The 24,488-nt window shown below is 42.4% G+C and overlaps 1 protein-coding gene across 4 annotated transcripts in view; it reads right to left on the bottom strand.

The window, feature by feature from the left end:
* Positions 1–24,488, bottom strand: part of robo2 (roundabout, axon guidance receptor, homolog 2 (Drosophila)) — a 151,073-nt gene that overhangs the window by 40,894 nt on the left and 85,691 nt on the right. For all 4 annotated transcript variants that reach the window (XM_034113215.1, XM_034113218.1, XM_034113217.1 and 1 more), the window contains exons 3-8: positions 15,282–15,439; positions 14,906–15,026; positions 14,453–14,591; positions 6,200–6,336; positions 5,045–5,056; positions 835–959 (exon numbers count right to left, since the gene is read on the bottom strand). In XM_034113215.1, coding sequence (XP_033969106.1) covers positions 835–959; positions 5,045–5,056; positions 6,200–6,336; positions 14,453–14,591; positions 14,906–15,026; positions 15,282–15,439 — 692 coding nt within the window. The remainder of the gene's footprint in view (positions 1–834; positions 960–5,044; positions 5,057–6,199; positions 6,337–14,452; positions 14,592–14,905; positions 15,027–15,281; positions 15,440–24,488) is intronic.

Below are 24,488 nucleotides of genomic sequence, written 5' to 3'. Positions count from 1 at the left end.
GTAACTGAGTCATGAGCTTTAGGTCACACATTGTTAAGGGGTACAGTGGGTGAGAATTACACCAAATGTTTGTGAGAACATGTAAGCATGTGTCTCACTCCTGTTCACTCTTTTAAGATCACTTTGCTGTTGTTGGCCTGTAGGCTATCAGTGTGTGTTTGAACCTTAGCCAGAGCTGAATCATATCTCTGGCTCATCTACAAGCCCCAACAGGCTCCTAATTGGCACTGTTGTTGAGCGTTGTGAGGACACCCAGGTATTTGAATGGGTTATCTGCTCCAGTGAGGGATAGGATCGTTCTTATCAGTGGAGGGTCACGGGAAACCGATTAGCACTTTGCCAGGCACACTGCCGTTTGGCGGCTCCTGAGAACAAAGGTGTATATGTGTCTGTAGTAAAGATACTGATGACAGATAGTTTAGTTTGCAGTGCTCTCTGTGTGTGTGTGTGTGTGTGTGTGTGTGTGTGTGTGTGTGTGTGTGTGTGTGTGTGTGTGTGTGTGTGTGTGTGTGTGTGTGTGTGTGTGTGTGTGTGTGTGTGTGTGTGTGTGTGTGTGTGTGTGTGTGTGTGTGTGTGTGTGTGTGTGTGTGTGTGTGTGTGTGTGTGTGTGTGTGTGTGTGTGTGCATGTATGGAAGGAGATTCATAAGTACTCAGCAATTGTGCATACAGCCCAGGGAATCTAAACAAAGTGCTGAGGGTTGATAACACCAGACACACAGTAGATAACAGAAGCTGCAGACTAAGACAGCAATATATTTCTACATGTAAGATATAATGGGAAAAAGAAAATATGTTTTCTACAAACTGGGTTGTGTGAGATTGTCTGCTCTTACCTGACTTCCCTCCTTCTGCCAGAAGACAGCAGGCTGAGGGTTTCCTTTGGTTTCACACGGGAAGGTGGCAGTGCGGCCTTGAGCCACAATTTGGTCCCTTGGGCGAATGACAAACTGGGGCGCAGCTGAAGTCAAAGGGCAAAAACAACAATGTTAGAAGACCAGTGGTACACAGTGACACCAAACATCAGGGCTGGAGATAATCAGGGCTTGGGGGATTTCAAGACAAGCAATAAACCACATAGTCAAACAAAGTGGGAGTGCCGTACAGAGCTTCCATGCAGAGGAAGGACACCAATGACAATCATGGCTATCATTGCCATGTTAACCAGGTTGGCCATTCATCCAGGTGGGGCTGAGGCTGAATGAATGACATTGGCAATCACAAGGGAAATATTCTTAGTCACAATGGCACTAAGATCTGGGACAACACAAAGGCACACCCATTCCCTGGAATCATACACAACTGTGAACAGGTAAAGACATACAAGGATTCATTGTGTGTGACTTTACATATGTCTGCATCATAATGCATCTCATATAAAAGTCAAGATCTGAAGTAGCACAGTACTTTTGATCAAAGTTGTATTAACAGGGAGTGAGAAACAGAAAAGACCAATTCTGTGTTGACCACACTTCAAGCTAACACCGCTCCATCAAGTAGAGATGGAGGCTTGCAAACATATCAGACTTTTAAATTGTAGTGTGAAGCTTCCTCAGTCAATATTCATCTCCATCATGAGCCCATGCAGTTGTCACACACTCCTAGTCGCGACAGAGTGATACATTTCTGACTGACAAGTTGGCAGATGCAGTTTAATTATAAAGAGAGTGGAGTTCAGAGATTAGATGCAACTCCTTTTGGTGTGCAGCTTCGCCTCTCTTTGCTCCTTGACCATTGTCTGATGTAGGTTATGGAGGCAGCATTACTTATCATTACTCAAACAAACAAAAACTGATCAATCCGAGCGGATAGCTGGGATAATAATGTATTATAATGTTGTTCTCCCATGATAAACTATATTACTTATTACCATAAGGGATATTAATTTGTATTAATATAAAAAAAAATGTATGTCAAGTAATCAAAACCTATGTTATGCCTATGGGTTGGTCACAATACATTGCAGCATAGAAGGAAATAAGTTAAAATAAATTAGTTCAGCTTCAAAACTAGATCTCTGTAAAATACCTGAACTTTGACTGGAGAAAATGTAGACCCAAGACCTCTGCTTGTTTATTCTATACTTGTTGTGTTTACAAGTATCATGTTTGCTAGATCGACAACACGTTCCATATAGGAAATGACATGATTCTTGCCGAGAGAATGTAAGTCAACAAATGAAATACTCAGGGTAAGTGAAGAAAATAGATAGTAAAGGGCAATTTTCTTGAGGCAAAACATATGGAAAACAAGAGGTTTAGAGATTGTTTGTAAATTACATGACGAAAAAATGAATGTTGAAACATTTTGCACCCTTTCTGTTTCTTTTTATTTCTTTGTAAGTCCTTTCACTGACAAGCCAGCTGGTTCCAGTAAGGCCAATCTCTTCCCATTTGGCTGGTTTTTCTATGTAATCCCTTTTTGGGGGGTGTGTATTTGTCAAAGATACACACAGTTGGGAATGGTACAGATGGCTACAGATTTACTGCTTTCCCATTTGGCCTTCTGCAGCTTGAATATCTCGTGGCTCTCACAATGCTGGGCCTGATACAGAGCCCCTAAATCATGCTCTGGCAAGGACTCAGTTCCCTCCCTTTGCTTCCTCTGCTCCATCCCACACATCGCATAACTAACTACCCGCTAAAAATATGGTTTAACACCTTACAGACTTGTCCCTATTAATGCATCGCCATCGTCCCTTCTCACACTTTCTTCATCAATGTCTTTTCCTTTCTCAAAGGCTCTTCTTGCAACTAAAATGTCAACTTAATTTATGGAGAAGAATTTACCCAACTTATTTCCATATTTATGATACCAAGTACTGTCAAACATAATTTGGTTAAATGAATGATGTTGAGGTTTATAATTGGCTTGTCCTTGTATGGATGATTGTTGGCAGCTGGTTGTAGAAAAAAATATTGACTTTAACTCTACAAAAATAAAATGTGAATCATTTTTATACTAGCAAACACCTTTGCATCAGGACATCGTCCTTTACCTGTGGCAGTACTTTCAATTTCCCTTTCTATATTTCAAATGTCATTGTAAAGGGAATACAATACTCATAGGGAATGTTAGGGGATGGACTCTAATAGAGGCAAAGGGGGTGAACAGAAAAGAACAGATCAAAAACTCAGACAAATCAAGAGGAAGAAATTGAGTGACAGTTTCACAGCTTGGCTGAGGGCTAACTCACACTGGCCCTGTTTTTGATTCACAGACCCTAAATGACATGCGAGAGGCTACTTCCTGTCCTCTCCCAAGGAAACACCTGATCTGGCACCCATATTTAATTCATGACAAGCTACAACTGCCTGGTTTGGAGAGGACTCAGCATTTCAGGGTGAAAAGAACAAATGAACAGAGAGAAAGACATCCATTCAGTACAGCCAGGGCCACAAACTAAGAGGCATTTCTTCTTTACAATCTCACGTTCAATCATATTTTATTCAGAAGTCTACGACAATTGCTGTCTCTTCCCACAGGCAGATTGAATGTGTAATTTCCTCCATCTTCTTGAAAGCTGACAGTTTGACAATTGCAGAACAGCTACTGCTGTTTTGGCAACCAAAGTCCTGCCAATGAGGCAGTGTCTGGGTTCTTCTGCCAGTCAAGTCTGTCTCACACTTATGCCATTCTTTTCTTTTCCTTTCTTTGTCCTGAAAAGTCTTCTTCTTCCTGTTATTTCTCTGTTTAGCCTCTCAATAGGCTCACCTTTTTTTCAAGATGCCCATTTTCACTCATTCCTTTAAGAATGTAAGCTCTTATGCATAACAAATTTACTTTTGCCTTGACCTTCTCCCGATCTGTAGGGAAATACAATGAGATTCCCAGCACTATATTGTGGTGCTCAAAATAAATGAAGCTTGTCCAAAACAAACAGATCTCAGCTTTGTGTTCCAACAATTCACAGATGGCTTCAAGACTTGCAAGTTAAACACGTTCTGGACCATATTTGATAACAACGTCTGAGACTATTGGACTGCCAGCCCACTCAGTCATAGTTAAGGAAATGGTATTGTATCTACTGGCATTAGTTTTATGCTACAACTTTGAAAACTAACTGAAACTTTGGGTTTAGGGCATAGGATAAATCTGCCACACAAGAGAGTTTCATTGAAACCTACAACAGTTCCATCACCTGCTGGTTGACATCAGGTGATATAAATAAAGACTCTAATTTAGAATATTCTGTGGCTTTTTGACATTTTGAAAAACTAACACTAAAATAAGTAATGCTTTTTGATTTTTAAACAATGCTGCTTTCACAAGTTGTTTTATGATAACATCATGTTGATATAGAGAATACTTTTAGATCAGAAATTATGTTGACAGTTTGTTGAAATGTATTATAAGTAGGTTATTTGCATTTAAAGGTAGGGTAGGTAAGTTTGAGAAACCGGCTCGAGATACACTTTTTGTTATATTCCATGGAATGCTCTTAACATCCCGATAGCAATGAATATCTTAAGTGCTTTGACAAAAAATCCATAAAAAAATGTCATCTGTGGAAGCCGTAATACTGTAAAAAGCACGACCAATCATTTTAGCCGGCCCGGCTAAAATAACTGGATGGCCTACCTGCCTGTCAGCTTTCCATCTGTGCACAAACTTATCTCGTGCCCTCATTGGTCATGTGCGCGTTCGTGTGTGTTGGAGGAGGGGCTCTATAAGGAAGTGGCAGATTTTCTCCGGTTGTGTATTTTCAAATTCTAGCGATCTCGAGCCGGTTTCTCAAACTTACCTACCCTACCTTTAAGTTCAAAACATACAGTATACTCAAGAAAACTTACAGGAATAAAGTGTATCATATTAAATGAACAAAAACACTTGTTATTCAACATTAGTGTTTTAGTAATCCAGTTAGAGCTGTAACATCTCCACATACTACAAAACTATGTGTAAACAATAATTATAGGAGTGCGCCATGTGAAGTAACACCTGTTAACAATAAAACAATGGTAATTGATTGTAAAGCAGTCAAATTAAACATTTGTATGAAGACATCATGCAGGATGGGATCAAATCAGAAGGATGGGTACTTACCGACAGGGCGAGCTGGAGACACAACAATGGAGGAGTGGATACACAAATAAACAAATCAAGACACAGACAAACAAACAGAAAAAACAAAAAAAGACAAACAGAAAAGAAATAAGACAAAACGAAATCAAGGTCAGAATGAATGACATGTTGCTTTGTGGCCAACCCTTTTCTGGCACAGGGTCAGCATGGCAGAGAGGATCCAGTAGTCTTTGTCCACTGTTCACTGGACAGTTTGATTAATTAGCTCAAAGGCTCTGTTTCTCAGACACAGCATGTCTGGTACAGCCAATCTAATATGAGCGCACCCTGGTGGTCACACATTTCCAATTCAGGCAATTATTTTTGTGAGAGATAAAAAAGCTACTGGACCTTTGCCGTCTGCATTAATGAAATCTACATTTGTACGGATGTCGTGTGTCTGTAGTAGCAAAATGAAGGTGTGTTTTTTTAATGGACAGACCAGAACAAAGGAGATCAATAGAAAGCAAAAACGTGAAGACAACATGTGCGTTCATCCAGTGATCAGAACTGTTGAAGCACCCTTTTCCCTTCAGAAAAGTTGGTGCAGGTGGTGTTTCTTCGGTGCTGTATATGTCATCATCTTCAAGCAAAACACTAAGTCGCTGCCTTCAGAAATCACTAGCCCAATAAGAGAAAATGACCCACACCTTGTTTTATCCACCCATGGCCCTGTGTCCCTGTAAATAATTCAACAGAGACTCTAATCACTTGGATTTAGTGGAAATAAGAGTGGCGAAAAGAGGGGGAAATCATGGTTAGCATGTTTTTATTAACATCGCAAAACCCCAGGTGTTGGACTGGCGGTGTGCACCAGTAATCTGTGAAATGGCTTTGCTGACTGGGTGGTTGCGGAATCGAGGGTAGCGCGGCTAGCAGACCACCACGACGGGGGGAAGGAGGCAGAGTGTGTCGATGCTGCACTTGGAAATGTAAATAATTAAACAGATTCATTGACTGTCTACATCTTTCTTGGCTGCGGGAGTCAGCATACTGGGTTCCTATTTGTGTAAAGGGGACCCTATGGAGTAAACTACCAATCTGAACCTCATTTTAGTGTACATGTACGTTACCCTCAGTGCTCCATGACTTCTCTAAGTGTTGTCACATGCTAGTTATTGAAAGAAGTGTTTTTACCTCTGACGGTGAGAGTGGCGGAGGCCTCCAGCTTGCCCACGCGGTTTTCTGCCACACAGGTAAACGTGCCCTCGTCGTTAATGGAAGCCTTCTTCACTCTCAGCAAATAGTCATCCTTGTCATACTTGATCTCGTACCTGTCAACAAAGATGTTATATCATCAGAATCAGAATCAGGTTTATTACCAGGTAGGTTAACACATACGAGGAATCATGAAATCTAAGTTACCTGTTCAACATTGCAAATACATACTTTACATTCAGATAACAACTTAACCCTTTGACAGATAAGACTTGCTTCAGTATATTACCTAGCTGGTAAAAGTCTCCTTTGTGAGGAACTCAGAAGCACAATTGTTCATTCTGACAAATGAAGATTGCAAGGATCAATTATTCAACAATGACAGACAACACACAGAGTGTTGTGCGTTCAGTTGGAACCTTCCAAAACTCGTTCAATATTCATGAGATGATTCTCTCTCTCTCTGTGTATATATGTTTAAACCATATGCAGAGCTTTATGTGTGTACATGTGCATAACTAGGCCATGCTGCAGCCACACCCCTATGCATGGATATACGTATACAATCAATCTAATAATAAAGAGCTACACCTTTGTATTGTATAAAAACAGGCTGAATGTATATAGCATCTATACTGTAGCTGGCTGTAATTTCAATTACACTGCAGTAGTCAACTGTTTGTGTTTGTGGTTTTTTTGCAAGAGGTTGTGTGTGCCTAGACCTGTATACATTTCAAGGCGGTTGACAGGGGGATGATGCTGGTCAGGCTTGTTGTTTCAGTCTGTAATTGAAGGGGGTGCTGGCCTGGCAGTGCGTAAGTAGTGGGGGTGGTGGAGCTGTGTGATGGTGTTCTGTCAGCCTGACAACCTTCTGCTGTCCACAGTATGTCACTCACAGGCACAGAGAACAGTGTTGAGATGAACCGATAACAGGCCACTCTATGTGAGCTTGACACTATGTTGCCCCTTTAGAGCACATGTGCAGCATTTTAATAAGATTGTAGAATATTTTTGAATATAATCCGACAATGAAAAGTGAAATTGTTGCAATCTGTGTGTTACTTTCAGCCTTAAATATGAGTAATGCTGTCCATATATATACCACTTGGAATAACCCAAAGCCAGAATGTTTCAAATCCACAAAGGGGCTTTAAAGGACAGCCCTGACATTACATTCTCCTTTTATTATAGCTTTTACCTCTGTGCCATAAAACTCCAAACTTGCAGCCCAACAACTATTAAAAATACATAAACAGAACCACAATCAGTAATGTCTGCCAACATGGTGCTAACCCTTCAGAGATTGGAAATGCAGTCGCAAAGTTATTTCAGAACGACACTGGCCATGTTCATTGTAATGAAGAAATATGCCACCCGGTCCAAAAGTATGACTCTTTTATGTGTTTTTAATGGCTTTTAGATGACAATAGAGCTCTGTGGCACAGAGGAGTACGGTATATTGGACTTTGGCTACACAGCTTGCTAGAGGGATACATATATTTCTGGTTTTGGTCTCTTCAGGGAAATTGCTGATATTTAAATAGAAGTGATTTATATTTTTAACTATGAGGTATTTTAGGGTAACTGTTTACTGTGGATAATACATTGGACTATTAGATATGGCAACAGTCTTTGATTTATAGCGAACATTTCTGATGTGATTTTAGAGTAATAGCATGCTATGGTCCATTCCCCTCAGAGTGGGAAAGACCCCTCTGCTCGACCATCAGGTGTACTGATGGCTGCTTGCCACTAGCAGCTGCAAAACTAATCTGTCCTGTCCTGTCTTTTTTTTCACCTGCTGTTATGACATTTCCTGAGCAAGCATTCAAAGGCAGCTTTATTGAAGCACATTCCTCAACTCTGACTGCCAGTTCCTCCTATCCACACAGGTACTTAAGGAGCCATAATGATTATTTGACTGAGTCATGACTGAATGCTTTGTTCTAGAGAAAGGGGATGTACAGTTCAGGTAAGGGTGGGGGACGTGAATAAAGCATTTATTGTTGAAACCGAGAGACAGGCTTCTAAAGAAATGAGACAGCACATTTTGTGACAAGCCTGTTACCAGATGAAAAATAAACAAGCTAATAGAATGAGAATCCTCCCACACCATGCCCCAGGCTTCAATGGGAAGCTCAACATGAACTACTGACTTGCAAGAGGAGGTGGAGATAAGCAAAAGAGTGGCAATGGCTTAGGGAAAACACCATGACTCCCAAACAAACAAAGATGAGAGCAAGTGAACAAGATACAAATATTTTGAGCACTTTCAAACACCCAACCATATCCAGCTCTGCGTCAACAAACATCAGCATTCTACTGTAGGTAGAAGGTTTGCCGTGTTCATCATGCTAGTTTGAAATGATGATACGTTTTGGTATGTAACATTTGCTTATTAGTGAGATCATAAAGTACAGCTAAAGGTAGATAATTATTCGTTTTGTATCTGAAGTTGGCAGGGCACGCAAAGTTTAGGTTTGAATTAATTTAGTTAACCTCTCTGCAAAATACACGTTGGTATTATAGCTCATGTTAATCAATGGAATAGTTGTGAGGACATTTAGTTTAAATCCACACATGTCAACATCATGGTGGCGCTAGAGAAAGAGTCAGGGCATCACCTAAGTCCATTTCAGTATGGACCAAAATGGTGGACTGACCAATTAAATGGCAGAAGGACATTACCATCCAAAGAGCCATGCTAACATCATGGCTAACAAAATGTTGCGAATACTTTTGACCACGTTAATCTTGTGACAGACATAGTTGTGACACTGTGTTAAGGTAATGTATTAGAGCCAAATATGTTATAATCTCAAAACAACAAAACAGGTGGACGGTTCAACTGCTCATACAGTTTCCTGCAGTCTGACATCTGCATGACCGAGCCCTCACCATTTGGATAACCCACGTAAACATGTGCTGGACAACATGCTTTTTGTTCTAGGTCCCTACTCCATCAATCTCTCAAAAGAGAACCTCAGGCTGGTCCAGGACTTATTAGGGGAAAACATGAGCCCAATCAATCTGTAATCAACTTCCTATATGGAATCAGCCTAGATGACAAGATGAGTGGAAATACTCAGGGATAAGAGGTAGTTGTGGCCACACAAACGTGTAAGTACACACAGAAAGGGAACAGTAGCTCTTTATTGAGACTGAATTGGGCATAGTTCTGTTCTCTATTAGAGGAGGAATGTAATTGCACATGTACTGTAGAAGGGCTGTGGAAAGGATAGGAGAGCCAAGTTCACTCTCCCTCCTTTTCAACAGAGAAAAGGCACGCTGTGCACACACGCGCTCACACAAAGAACAGAGAACACAATCATCCAACACATTTCCACACATGTGTCGAGTCATTCAATCTTGCAGGAAGATGAGGAGTGATGGGAATGTAAGCAAATGCCAAGACAAAGCAGCATTTTCCTGGGTTGTCAACTTGATGTGTTTGCTGCACGAAGAAGGCTGTGCAAAGATGACAACTTTATTGCACAGACTTTAAAAGGCATCACATCTCAAAAAATCCTGCAGATGATCTGCTTTGAAACCATCTGTCAGAAACACACTCACCCATGTTCCACCTTCAGACTTGTGCCAATTCACCCGCATTAAGTGAATCGTATATCTCGGTAGTGTGTCCGACTGAATGTGTGCGCACTGTTATCCACAAAATGACTCGACCTGAAAGGATCTTATCTGCTCTGTCTCTGTGTGCACATGAATGGGGCCGGCTGTAGGCAGAAGGGTTGTGTGCCAACTCTGACTCAAGATACGGCAGAGGACCAATTCAGGCCTGCACTCTGGCCCTGCTGCTCTGACACAAAGTCCCCTCTCTGCTCCATTTCATTCTGTCAGTCTGATCCAGTTTCACACCATCTAACTGCTACTTTAGCACATCCTGATCAAAAGAGCTGGAGACTACCTGTCCAGGGCTTGTCACCCATGAGAGGGAATCAATTAACCGCTATCGCTTCTCATCTTCCTTTTGTAAGGCCCTTAGCCAGAACTCTACTCCCTACTGGCATCTCTGAAGCATCAGCAGGGTCAGGGCCTACTATCAGTCTGACTTACATTCATCACCTTATCCTATATTGATATAAGATCAGTTTGGAAAGACTTAAGGCTGGTGGTTTGTGGGTAGTAAACTGATCCGAAATGTGCCTTTAAAAGAGTGACTTCTCTCCAGCGCCACAGTGGCAGCAGTGAAGTCTTTACTTATTCAAAAGTGGTTTGGAGCGGTCAGTATGGTAAATCTGGAAATGGAGATAGAGAAAACAAAAGAGCAAAGTATAGCTTATTGACTGATGCCAAGAAGACACTCCTACTCTTTCTCTTTTGGTGAGCGGGTGTGAAGAACAAAGGATGCTCTCGTACCAACGGCCCTGAGGAAGTCAGATGTATATGCTGAGGTAGTCATCTAGGCTTTCTTAGCAATTGAGAGGTCATTTTCTTTGAATTATCCAATGTGTATCATCCTAATGAATGCAAAACTAACATTTCTATATTCACGGTCATAAACAGTGGATTCTCGTTTTATTCCCATTAGTTTACTGTTGACACAATCAATAAACTACTGCTGAGCATCATACTTCTATTGCACTCAGCACCCCCCATACACATGCGCACTCATAAATACCAGATGTATCCACTTATATATCAGCGGAAGTAATGGAGACAGGAACCATAGCTTGCCGTCTTTTCATTTTGCTGAGCTGCAGAGGTGAGAAATCACTGAAACTGGATGGTCAGCATAACGCAGACGCTCCTGTCACACTAGCTTTAACAGCTCTCTCAAATATAATGACCCACACACCTCTATCATACACAAACCCACACCGGTGCAGAACCACGAAGGGAATGAGTCAGAAAGAAAGGCTTTTTTCTGCTGAATGTTGCAGAGGCTGTGCTGTGGAGGTCAATGGGGACAGGGGGCCTGAATACAGATAGACTGCAGGACCAAAGAGGCTCTGATAAGGCACAGCAGAGGGCACAGGGGTCCGGAGCAAACGAGGAGGGAAAGGGAAACCAAAGGAGGGGAAGACGAGGCCAAACACTGAGCTGGTAGCCAGTGGGGGATAACACACACTGGCAAAGTATTTTTACTGGGATTCATAGATTATAGCAGAGACTCTTCAATTTGGAGACACAAAGCTCCCTGGTTCTCCTCTCCTGGCTCTCTGATGTGGGAGCAGCTATTCTGTACTTTCCCCAAGAATCAGCAGAGATGCTTTACAGACTGATATTAATATGATCCTGATAGAATTCCAAATTGAAGCTGCTCTTAAAAATGATATGTTTTCTGGTTTAAGGATTACTAGGGCTGCAAAATGACAAAATATATGGCTTTAATCTAATTTTAGGTAAACTGTCTTGGTAAAAAGATTGCACCACCATATGCGTACAATATGAGATAAAGGCTTTTTTTTTTTTTTTTTAATGCAATCAGCATTAAAACGTGATCATGATGTGCATTTAAGAAAAAACCATTATGAGAGTAAGAACCTGCAATGTTATCAAACGGCTGATCTAATTTCAGCAGTCGGTTATCATTCTGTCTTGGCCTTGCTATTAGTACATGTATTTGTGGTGGACTACATGTATGTAACAACTCAAAGATTCCCATCCTCTTAATAATGAAATGGTTTAATTGGAATTCGGAAAAAGAAGCATTTGATATCAACACTTACATAAAATGGTTTATTTGTTTCTTAAATAACAAGATCCTGTTATTAGGCTTTGGGTTGAACACAGTCCAGACAGTGCTTTAAAATATCCATGTCAATTTGGTTATTTCTAAATATTTCTTATTTAGATTTGGATCAAAAGTCAATGCTAATATTAAAGCTCAAAATCATAATTAATGCCCCTGCAGTTATAATGCACCTGTTGTTACTCAACACTTATACAGTAGCTATTTATTTTACTCTGACATGTACCAGACTGTTATTTGAATGGTTTCACAGGGATATGTCTATGGGATTTGGCCTCATACTGAAAAATGTACCTATTGTATTACTTTGCCGTACCAAAGCTTGTTGGCCAGTCTCCTAGAGTAGAAAAGCTGGTTTGATTTTAATCCAGTTTTTTTTTTAACAAACGCAGTAAAACTCCCACACAGAGGCAAAAGAGCATCCCTATTGTCTCTGTCCTCTAATTGAAACAATCCTTGTGCTGTCTCTTTTTCCTTTTTCTATCCCACAGAGACTGAAGCCAGTGCCATCCTGATGGGCCTTATGTCTATGTGCCAGTGTGTGCATGTGTTTGCCTGGGAGGCTGCTGAAACCACTGAGCATATTAAAGACCTGTTTACTCAGCTGAGGCTCCATTTCCCTTCTTCCTAGTATAACAATTATACACAAACACACACGTGAAAAAAACAGGCACGCACAAGTGTAAAGGGACCAGCAAAGACAAGTTAAAACGATTTGATGGTAAAGAAGGAGCCACCTTACTAAGTCCCTCCTTTTACAGCTTAACATAATAATAAGGACAGTGTAACCTTTTGAGGTAAAGAGCAGACAAAGACCACTCCTCGCCGCATATAGAAGTGCTTGATCTTTAATCGTTTACTCCTATGGTTAAGACCATTACTGTTTGACGCCTACAGGGTGGTGACACATCAGCTGCCTCTATTTCTTCTTGTTTTTCTGAGCACATGCCAGTTATCTTACTGGAAACTACTCCTGTGTGGGATTTTCAACCATTCTTCTGTCAGTCAGAGAAGGCATTGTTTGATGATTATTAAGTGAGGATAAATGGTAGGGAAAGCAGGAACACTCAGTCACTTTAAAATACGAGTTTTCTTTTTGCCATTCAACAAAGGCAGCAGAAAATGTCAGAATTTGAATATTGCAGTCTTCGTGCTTGCTTTCTGCGTCTGCAGAATTAAATATAGTGAGGGAAACTAAAGGATTCTCATTGTACTTAGAAACATTGCACTATGTATTACATATTTGTTTGGCAGTATCCTTTTTCTTGTTTTCTGTTGTTTTTTTTATATCCGAATAAGGCATAACTTCAAAGGGACAAGGACGGACGGAAGCACATGACTCTCCTCCTACTCAGTTATAAATCTGTTAATTAGTGTACAAAATGAACTCATTTCCAGAGCCAACTCCCTATCAAAGGCATGAGTGAAGTACTTATATGTGTTTGCTTTGGCACAGTGCTCGTGTCGAACTGCCCAGTGAACCAAATCCTTATCAGACACAAACAACCCGCCCACGTACACAGCTCTGCGGCTAGCCTTGAGAGATGTCAGGTCCACTGAGTGTATGTTTTTATGAGGTGATCCAAGCAGTGTGTGGCTGGCTTGTTTGCTAGGCACAAAAAACGCTGGTCTCTTTGAAGTCCACTCCCGACAATGACACTACTATTGACTGTGAGTTCAGTGACTCATGGTGAAGCAACAGGCCAAAACACGGGACCAAGAAGCAACAGCATCTCTGTGTCATCAGTAGCTTTTTACAGGAAGTGAGCCAGACTATCTGGCAACGATGCTTTCTTGGTACAGACTTGTATTCCCTATTTTATTTTATCACTGTGCATTTTTGCAGCTGTGAGTGAATGCATGTGTCATGTCAGCAAGGGTATAGACACTGAAAGGGGTTAAATGTGTAAGAGAGGGAGTGATTATCCTTTTATGAGGTGTCTGTGCCAAGACTTCACCTGAATAGCAGCACCTGTACACAGACACTTGAGGGCCACGTCAGCAGCTATACTATGTCTCTGTATATCTGCTGTCTTTCTATCTGTCTTGGTCTGCTTTGCAATGGGGCCTATTTTCTGCTCCTGTAGATGTCTACCTTTTAGCCTCCCTGCCAACTTACCTGTCACTCACTTTTAATTGTCTCGCTCAGTTTCTGGTTGTTTTCATGCAGACTCTTTCCTTGATAAGATACAATGTCTACCCCTCTGGCTGTGGGAGCTGTGTTATGGGATACCAAAGGGTGGGCTCATTCCATCCAGAATGTGTACTATGCATTGTGTAGAGCCTAAATAAGATTGTAAATGTCCCTTAGCAGCCAGGCCAGGTGAGCGCTGTCAGTGAGGGCTATGATTACTTCGAAACTGTCCCTCAGATTGACATTAATGCCTCCACAGCTCCTTTATATAACGTGGAACCTGTCACATTGGTGGTGGTGCTGCAAACCCACGCATACATTTCATTACTATATTAAGGAAGCTCTCTGTAGAAATAAAGCATATTTTTAAAGAATGTTCCTCTACCTCCCACGAGGGACATCAACGTCGTCTTTCCTCCAGCGTACATTTGGCTGAGGGTCTCCTTGTACTTGGCAGCGAAACTCCACCGTCTCCTCTTCCAGGACCACCTGGTTGATGGGCCTCCGGAGGAAGGTCGGTCGTTCTGCATGATGGGCACCGAGGATAGAAAAGGAACATATTATTATATAATATAGTGGGATTATGTTAGTGGGTAATGAAAATTAAATTTGTTCTATTTTCCACACAGTGGTTTCTTCTTTCAGACTGGTGACCTTCTGTCTACTAACTCTGGCTTTCATAACTCTCTTAGTCCATTCATTAACCCTCAATGATCATCTGCAATCTTTTCTATGGTCATTATATTGATAAAGAAATGGAATATACAATACAAAAGTCGCTCTGCTACATCATTGAAGACAACATTTCTTTCAGGAGAGCAAGATAAATAAATCTTACCAAACACGGTGACTTGTGCCGTCTCACTGTCCCTCTCTCCGACCATGTTGGTTCCCACACAGATGTACATGCCAGCGTCGCTCTTTCGTGTGTTGGAGATCATTAACTTCCCTCCTCGAATCTAGAGAAACAGAGAGTTGTTGGTTTAATACAAAGATAATGCATTTTTTTCAGCTGTTGTCAAAATGTATTTAGTTTTTTCTTGCGTTGAACTGAAGCAACCAAATTATTATACTTTCATCAAACACTAAAAAACACTGCTAAATGTGTTTGATGACAGCAGCATGAGTTGTGCCCAGAAACTGAAAGTGAGAGACATTGACAGTAGTTCTAACTATTGAGTCCAGGTATTAAAACAGATAGAAATAGTACTTACAGTTACCCTGTCATCCTTGTCATCAATTCGCACTTTGTCTTTCTTCCAGTAGATGGTGGGTTCAGGGTGGCCTCGGGGCGGAACACACTCAAGGATTGCTGGTTCTCCTGCGGCCACCACCACGTCTGTCGGGTTCTGTCTGAAGTCATCTCGCAGCACTGACAAAAAAAAGGAAATAAATAGTTCAGGAAGAGTGCAAATGTTTAAGTTTACAATTGTTATAACACAGCGTGAATGTATACAGCTTATATCGTGGCTATTTTGAATGGGGTGTGCCGCTTCATCTGACAAAGCCAGCACAAGTGAAGGCTAATTGGAGCTAATGGAGGTCCCTGAGGAGGCAGCAGAACAAACAGATACAGAATGCCCTGAAGCCTGGTGTCATTCACATGCGAGAGCTCACATGGGTGCAACACGGCTTCACTCTGCTTGCATGTACACACTCACAGACTCACACACTCACACCAGATATGTGTTAATGCACAAAAAAACAGTGGGTGGTCTGGTGAACAACTGTGGCCAGCTTGTATACCCCTCAGGTAGGCCTTTCATCATAGAGATAGCCTCTCACCCAGGATAGTGCTCAGCAAAACACACAACACCAGCTCATTGTCAAACATGGCGATCTGCTGTCACACAAACACACACAAGCATGTAAATATGAATGCACAAACGTATGCAAACATACTAGCAGGATACACCTTCCATAATAATTTCACATACATAATACCTAATGCATTATAAAGGTATAAACTGGGGGTAGTTCTGGCTTCCCCCCCTGCTGTGTGCACTCAAACAGATCTATCTCCATTTGATCTGCAATAAATCGAATCCGAAGAGATGCACTATATACATTTCAGCTTCAGCAGTGTCCATCCACGCGGGAGCGAGGGACACATTATTCCTCTGAAGGATAAAAGGACTGAGCTTGTTGGAGGATGTTTGAAGACGCTTGAGAAGGGCTAAATTAAGGGCAGCACCATAGGTCCTTATGTAAATTCCACATAGCACCGGGGACAATGGTGGGGAGGGCCAGGATTATAAGAGGGGATAACTGGTCCCTGCGCTGCAGGCTTCTCTCATCTCTTCATTCACTCTCCTTACCCTCTCTACAGAGAGCCATTGTCTTTTTATTTATTTATTTAGACCAAGGGGGAGAGAGGTGGAGGAGGAGAGGAAGCTTTCAACCCAATTATCCTGGGGATGCACAGGGGTACAGAGTGGGACTTTTGTGTGACATGAATTCAAATGAAACCTTTACACAGGGGTAATAGGACGGAATACAGAAGAGATAGAGGAGTTCTCTCTAATGCAGGGCTGCCCTATAAAGGGCTAAGGTAATTAGCCGAATCCAGAGTGGCGACCGCCTGGCCAGGGATATCAGCCACCACCACTGGGCTCGGGGTATTTGCATTACAAACAGAAGTCATGCTGTTTAAAATCATAGCCTGGTTTGGGCCATACACAGCCTGATGTTTTCAAGATGGCGATGGATTTAATTGCTCCTTTCCATTCATTGCTGATAGCACCCATGGGATTTTGTCAGAATCAATTTCGTTTGAAACAGAGGAGTGACAAAAGAAACACACATTAGGTGCATCATTACGGTGCTTGTGCCACGCTGTCTATTCTAATCTCATACTACAAGGCACTGTACGTCACAGTAAATGCATCTCTGCCCTGCAATCTAAATTAATACAAACAATGTGAAAAGAGAAAAATGAAAAAGAGAGAAACCATACAATCCAGCAAAAATGAATACAATGTACACACACACTTTTTTGAGAACAGGATAAACAGTGGATTGCAAACAGCAACAAGCAAACAAGCAGATACACCACTGGTGAGGGATTATGCCTGTGTGTGTTGGTTCAGGGCTTGCTAATACCAAGACTACACTCTAACCAGTTTGATGTACTAAGTAAATGAGGGGAGGGTTCAATCAAAACACACTTTATTAACAAATCTAATTGTAACCACAAGGTCACCAAGGTCAAATTCCTACGGTTAGAGCACAAACACACAACTTAAATATGCATCTACTTAGTGAACGTTTCTAGCTTCATTACAGTATACGCATGTATCTCTCAAATTGTTGCCCGCAGGCACCACTGTGGGCTGAACCACCCTCTGCCGGAGGTCCTAAGGCAAGTGAATGATGTGAATACGGCTGCTTTTCTCTGTTAATCTGTGAGAAGAGCATCTGATATGTGTGAATCATTAGGTGGGCTTGTGCATTTGTTGTCAGAAATTGAACTCCTGCTCCAACTAGGAGGCCCTGTAGGCATTCAAACCCCGAATCAGCCGACAGACGTAAGGTAATTGGCTTTCTATCCCCCTGAAACACTCGGCTCTTCTTCCACTGAAAACATCTCACCTCCCATGGAGTTCCAGTAGGCCTCAAACTCTGCCGTCTTGCTTACTTGCTTATTAATATTTATATATTATACATTTACACCCCTCTGTTGGCAAATGCTACATCTGTCAATCCTGCTGCGGGCTAAAAGAACCCATATCTGAATAATATTAATCTGTCTTTGCTTCTTCTCTTTTATTTATTTAACTCCAACAAATCAGAGGAGTGGGCTGATTGGAAAGAAGGAGCATCAGGCAGGGGGCAAAACATGGCAAACGTGCAGCTCTTAAAGCTGGCACTGTTTTAACAGCTGAAACTTTTAAAGGGGAGGGAGTCAGGTTGCAAGATGCGCAAGGAAACAGCCAAGGGGTTGAGGTCTTTGCCAAAATAAAAATACAAAGAAGACACCCACACAGTTACTCTGAAAAGCAGATTGTCCAACATTGGCAGGGAAGGCCTGTGCCAGCAACCATCAGGGAGGTCCACCTCGGTAGTGTGTGTGTGTGTGTGTGTGTGTGTGTGTGTGTGTGTGTGTAAAAATAATGTGTCCCGGCGCAAATACCTGACAGCACCCTGCATCATAGCAAAGAGGTGGCAGGGCGAAGACAGGTGAGGAGAGATATTTTGTACATTGCTGCTCTTTTCCTTCCCGAGATATTACTCAGTGGAGGGTGACACTGCTGGTCAGTGAGATTAGTGGGGAGTCCTGACTGAAGCGTCCAGCCTGCATACTGAGATAAGTGCTGACAAATGCATTCTGCTACAGGAGGGTACCTAGCTCTGGTTCACAAAGGTTGCACTCATGCCACAACACCGCACACTGATGTGTGAAGAATATTTATTTCCCCTCCTCAGTTTTGACATTCACATCAATATGACATTTTACCACACACAGACACAAACAACTATGCACAAACCTGACAAAACCGTAAAAGCTGCAGGGCTTGGTGTCTTTTTGTAATACTGCAAATGTTAATATTTGTGTATTTTTGTTTAGTTGTTATTACTTTCCCCCCCCCTATTTACTGCCGAAAAGAACCCACTTTGCTTTCAGATATTCTCCTGGGTCAGGGGCTAAGAAACACAGAGAGAGATTACAACAGCTAGAAGCCCAGGGCCATACCCCGGCACCCAGACCCACCACCTTCTACCCACACTCTGATTAAAAAATAAACCATGCACACACACACACACACACACACACACACACACACATACACACACACACACACACACACACACAACCTGTTAAAGCTGAAGAGAGGTAGCTCCAAGCTATAATATCATTTTGTTCAAGTGCTTTTTGCGCTTCATCCGGCAGAGTGCTATTACAATACCACCAGTTTCAGTTCCACCCTTAGAGGAGAGAGACAATATATGTGTCACTTGACAAAACATACAAAATCCACTCTATGTGCTGTCATTGATGTTTTGTATTACTGTTGACGCTGAAGGCAGGAGAAGGATAATGCCACACTATATATTACCACACTGGGAAAGGAGATGTGCTCCATTTGTCTGGATGCAAGCTTTCACCCCCTCGGCCTCGCTCATTTGCCCTCCCACCGGCCAGAACTAACCTTTGCCCCCCATCCAGATGCAGAAATTACCCCCTCAGCAGGCAGGCTAGAAGCAGGTTCACACATACCCTCTATATTCCTCCACCGAGGGGTTGCAGGTCAGACCAGAGAAACAGCTGAAAAAATATGGACGTCTGGCAATGCCCACGGCTATACCTCCTGAGAAGTGAGTCTCATCATTAGCACAACTCATCACCATCTCTCTGCTTGTCTTAGTCTTCAGCATCAGAGGTCATTCCTTTTCTCTGGCTATTTGTTTCCAATGCCACAGCTTCGTGCTATGCTTTGCTTCTCGCTCTCCTCCACTCACTTCCACGGGTCTGTCAGCGCTCCCTCTGCACTCTGCAGATGAAGCCATATCCCTGCACAAGCGATCATTCTCCATAGACCATGGTGAAGCCCGATATGATCTCCACCACCATTCTCCCTATCTGCAAATCCTCAGCCAAGGGATTGTAAATAACACTGTCACTTTCACAGATAAGATGCAGGAAATATGGAAAGGAGCGAAGGTAAAGAGAATCATATGGTCGGCAGTGATGCCATAGTGGGGGAAATCGCAGGAGGCGATAACGTACAGAATGAGCATATTTAACAGAAGGAATGTGTGCTACAGCGAGAAACTGGAGGGAAAAGGGGCAAGGCATAACACAACACAGTAGGGGATGAGGAGAGGATGCCTGATCAAGGTCAAACTGAAGAGGTAGTGAGGAGCACAAAGGTGCTGAATGGATGGGGCTGACTGTAAATGAACAGAGTGCATTTCATCAAACTCATACCACATATTGTGCCTCTAACTCTGATTCATTAGATAAGACTGAACAAACAGCCTTATTTCAACAGCAGCCCGGTCTAAGCTCATTTCTCAAAGATCACCCCTAATTTGGCCTAACAAGCCCCTAGGTAGCACAATAATGACAATAAGACCGCAGTGGGCAATTCTGCTGGCCGATCCAGGAGAAATGTGCCGTGCTGCTCCTGAGACAATATAATTAACTCTTAATGAACCACTTTCCCCGAACAATACCAACACACAGACACACTCACAAGCACACACACAATTCAATTTAGCCTAATCCATGCTTTATGGTAATGTATAGCTCATTAAAATGTTAGTTAAAAACTCATTAAAATTCACTTGAAGAAGTAATGGCTTCATTACAGTAATATGCTGAAAAGCAAAGAAAAAGACAAGTTAGGACAAGGAGAAGAAAGAGAGCAGAGAGCGACAGCTTTCTAATCACTTAATTGTGTCTAAAATGGAATACATTTGCATAATAAATAACGATGTGCTGTATCCTTATGTCTATCTTTTTCCATTCTCATAGCACGCTGTAATTAACAGCTACAATTACAAATGCATTTTGCCCAAAAATCATTTGGGTGGCCACTCCAGTTTTATTCTGTGGTCTTGTTTACGGTCATGAGTATGTTTTGGGGGGGCTTGGCAGATGCAGACAGTGCGCAGAAACTGGAGCTGGCTGATACTGGCGAACAATGTGCCCATGGGTCTTTGTGCCTGCTCTGATAAGGCGTGATGTTGTGCTGATGCTTGTGCTCAGTCCAGAATGGACACTTTAGAGCCGGAAGGGGGAGTACGACGTGAAGGAAGGAGAATAAGGGGAGGGGAGGAGGGGGTTGTAGATGAGAGTCGGATTGATTTCCTGCCAATTCCAGCACAGAGACAACACAGACAGAGGTAGTGAGGCATCATGATGGAGCAGGTGGGTCTGCTTCCTGCATCGGGGAGAGGAAGAGGGGAGAGGAAGTAAAGTGAGAAGAAGAGGAGATAAACAAGTGCACTCAGGCAAATGTCTCCTGTTAATGTCTTCTCTCTTAGTCTCCTATTGCATCAGTCCCATCTAAGCGTGATAGATAATACGGTATGGGAGCTGCCGGTGTAATGGTGAAATATTAAGAACTCAAAGTGTTAACTCAAAGTGTTCTCTGGGCCTCCTGACACAGGGAGACTCAGATAAACAAGTCATTTTGAATCACAATTGTGTAACGCATTGGAAAGCTGCTAAATGCTGCAGATTCTCATTGACTGGCTTTTACGTACATGTAATGCAATTCCAAGCAACTGGACGCAAATGCCATTCCTCAATCCCAAATGTATTATGTCCATCTGACCCTAGTGTTACAGGAATGAGACAAGTGAGTATTCTTTTTCATCCGTCATCTTGTTCTTCTACACCACCTCAAACAATGTCTTAATATCTCATTATTTCACATCCTCGCCACCACTACCTCTCACCTGCAGTGTAAATGTTAATATGTGCATCTCCACACACTGTTTCTTCATGTAATCATTATTCTGATTCATTATTATGATGTTTAAGTGTAATAGATGTGCTGTGGCACAACGTCACACGGATAATTCATGGATACACTACAGATTAGCTGGATGTACAAAAGTGTAGATGCTGTTTGTGTCTTCAGCATAATGGTGTGAGCTCTGCCCTCACGACATTGAGCTAGTGACCTTCCACATGGAAAGATAATCCGCAGGATGCTGCTCAACAGTGTCCAGGCTGGAATCCCTCAGAGGCCGCGTAAAACACACACACAGAAAAAGCTTAGTCTCTTATGTGGGGTGGCATACTTACACGGGCATCACGGGTGCACATGAAAACACTGCAGTCTGATTCTGCAGTCCACTGTGCGAATCTCCATATAATCTTTAATAGCTTCCCCCTCTTTTTCTTTATGCCAGCCTATTTGCTGCAGCTCCTTCCGTGTCCATTTTATTGTTTTGGTCTATAATTGGATTGGCAGTAACGGCGAGCAGAGAGCCGTTAGGAGCTTGTAAAAGGTGTCACTCTGCTATGGCAGCCCCGTTTTAATTAAGCTCTCGGCTGGAGTTGAGCAGCTTTTATCTTGCTTCAGTGTGATGAGCCCCAAGTGCAAGTGTGCTCCACGCTGTACTGCAGAACAGGCAGGAAGGGATGTGTTCACAGCAGCTGTAGATAGCCCAGTTTACTGTACTCAGCTTCTTTCCCCAGACACCAATATATATGCCTGGACCAAGAAGATACTGGGAGAAATAATCAAAATTAAGTGTGTTTGTGTGTGTACACCAACACTGTTTCTCCTTGTGCTCATTGTGACAGAGCCCCGCCCATCAGTGGTGTGCAGCCATGCGTATATTGGTGCAGATGAGGAGCCAGCCACACAACATGACGATATAAAATGGGCACATAGAATAAATCCAAATAAATGTACAACTGCTGTAAACTCTAAACTAATCTTACTTTGCTGCCTGTGTGTGTGTGTGTGTGTGTCTGTATGTGAGGCTGATGCTGTAGGCAGTGCTGTACGTGGCATAATGATTAGAGAGGTGTTCATCACAGTCCATGCCTGTTCCCCCCTCCTCAATCCTCCTAATGGCCTCCTCAGATCATCTTTCCTTCAATCAATACTGCCTGAAAGGAAGAATCCCACACCTTAGGACACTTTGTTCACCGCTGTATATCACAGGTGACACATGTTCCATACCAGGAATTATCCGCTGGTTCTGGATCAGAACCTTACAGAGGACTTTGAACCTGTTCTGGCATCCATCAAGTCTAAAGGTCTGGCCATGTTTCGAGGTGGGTGGCTTTGCAGGGGGATGATACAGTTGAGATTTGTGGGCAGAGGAAGGCTGTTGTCTGTCAGAGTGGCAAACAGAAAGCAGGCGGGGTGTTAAATCACATGCAGCCCTGATGCAGAGACATTTAAAGAGATTTATTGATCACTTTATAGATCTTAACTCTAAAGGAAGAGCAAAAATGTAACTGGATACGGGGATGACCTTTACAACAGCCTCACCCATGGATCAGGATTTCTTTTTTCTCCAAGTGTGTATACGTGGGGGCTGTTTATGATTGAGGGGGAAGAAGCAATACACCATTTAGTCAGAATGTGCATCTGAAAAATGCCCCCCTGTACAACCAGCACCATTATCATCCTTAAGATGGGCTATATACTTTATGTGCGTCTGCTGAGGTGTGATTGAATGCTGCACATAACATCTAAATACTGGGAATAAATTGTACCAGTGCTGTTGCCTGCTCAGCAAATCACTGCTACATTAGGCTCACCTAAGTACCACACACACAGATTACATGTTCAAGTGTCTGTGCTGCAGAGTCTGTCAGTACTGTATGTATGGAAAGCATTTGCCCAGCACACGGCAGGGCAATGCACCAACAGCTATAATAACAAACTGATCACTCTATACTGCACTGAAATAGCAGGAGTTACACTCATATGCACTCCATTAGCCCATACTGAGATAAATAAAATCCTAGGAGACAACAAACATGCACACACAACCCACATACAGAAGATTTACTGCATAGCACATTCGCATGTTTCAGCATTTACATGCTATCTTAAAGACTTCAGCATGTGTGCTGAAATGCTCTGATATTATCTAGCTTAGCAGAATGATTAAATGATTTATTGGAGCTATAGCTTCTCTGGCGCCATTCTGTGGAGGAGCTCTACATCTTGAGAGAATCTGCATGCCAGTCCGGTTGCTTATTTCACAATCCCACTCGTGTTAATTGCATTACAGAAGAGTAATTGTGTTAGTTCCATCTATAATCAGCTTACTGCCTCAGTGCAGCTGGATATACCTGTAAACCAGGCTTATGTAACCTGCGTGCTAATGAGGGGAATTTCATTCATTTCAGGGCATGGAGTAAAAACCCAGGATACACTCAGGTAATCTGGCCTGCTGGAACTGTCAGTGCGTATGTAATATCCCGATGTGTGTGTGCATTTGTGTGTGTGTCTATGTGTGAGTCAATCCATGCTCATATTATCATGCAAATGGAAAACAATCTGAAACACACCACTGGCTGCCATGCTCAGGATCAGCGCAAAGCACTGTGTCTAAACCATTCCTGGCGTGCCCCTCAGCCCACCCTTTATTTTTTTGAAACCTCTCGATTTCATTCTTCCTTGTTTATCCCACCACATCATAAATACTGCTTTAACAGGACTGATTCGTAATGTGCTTGTGCTACAAACTTGTCCAATACATTTATTTAGGCTGGAGATGTGAGGTTAATCATTTAGGCAAAGGAACAAAGTTAATGAAGCAACTTCTAATCCCAGGCTATTTGGAGTTCTGTCAACAGTATTGACTGCAGTGCGGATGGGATAAGATATCGTTGGAGGGCACCAATGACCTACATAGCAAGGACAAGACAGTGGCTCAACAGCAGCACAGCACAGTGATCCCACAGCTCTCCAGGGCACATATACTGCAGCAAAGAA

Source organism: Trematomus bernacchii, unplaced genomic scaffold (genome assembly GCF_902827165.1).
Source record: "Trematomus bernacchii unplaced genomic scaffold, fTreBer1.1, whole genome shotgun sequence".
NCBI lineage: Eukaryota > Metazoa > Chordata > Actinopteri > Perciformes > Nototheniidae > Trematomus > Trematomus bernacchii.
This window is presented reverse-complemented; position numbering and strand designations above follow the sequence as displayed.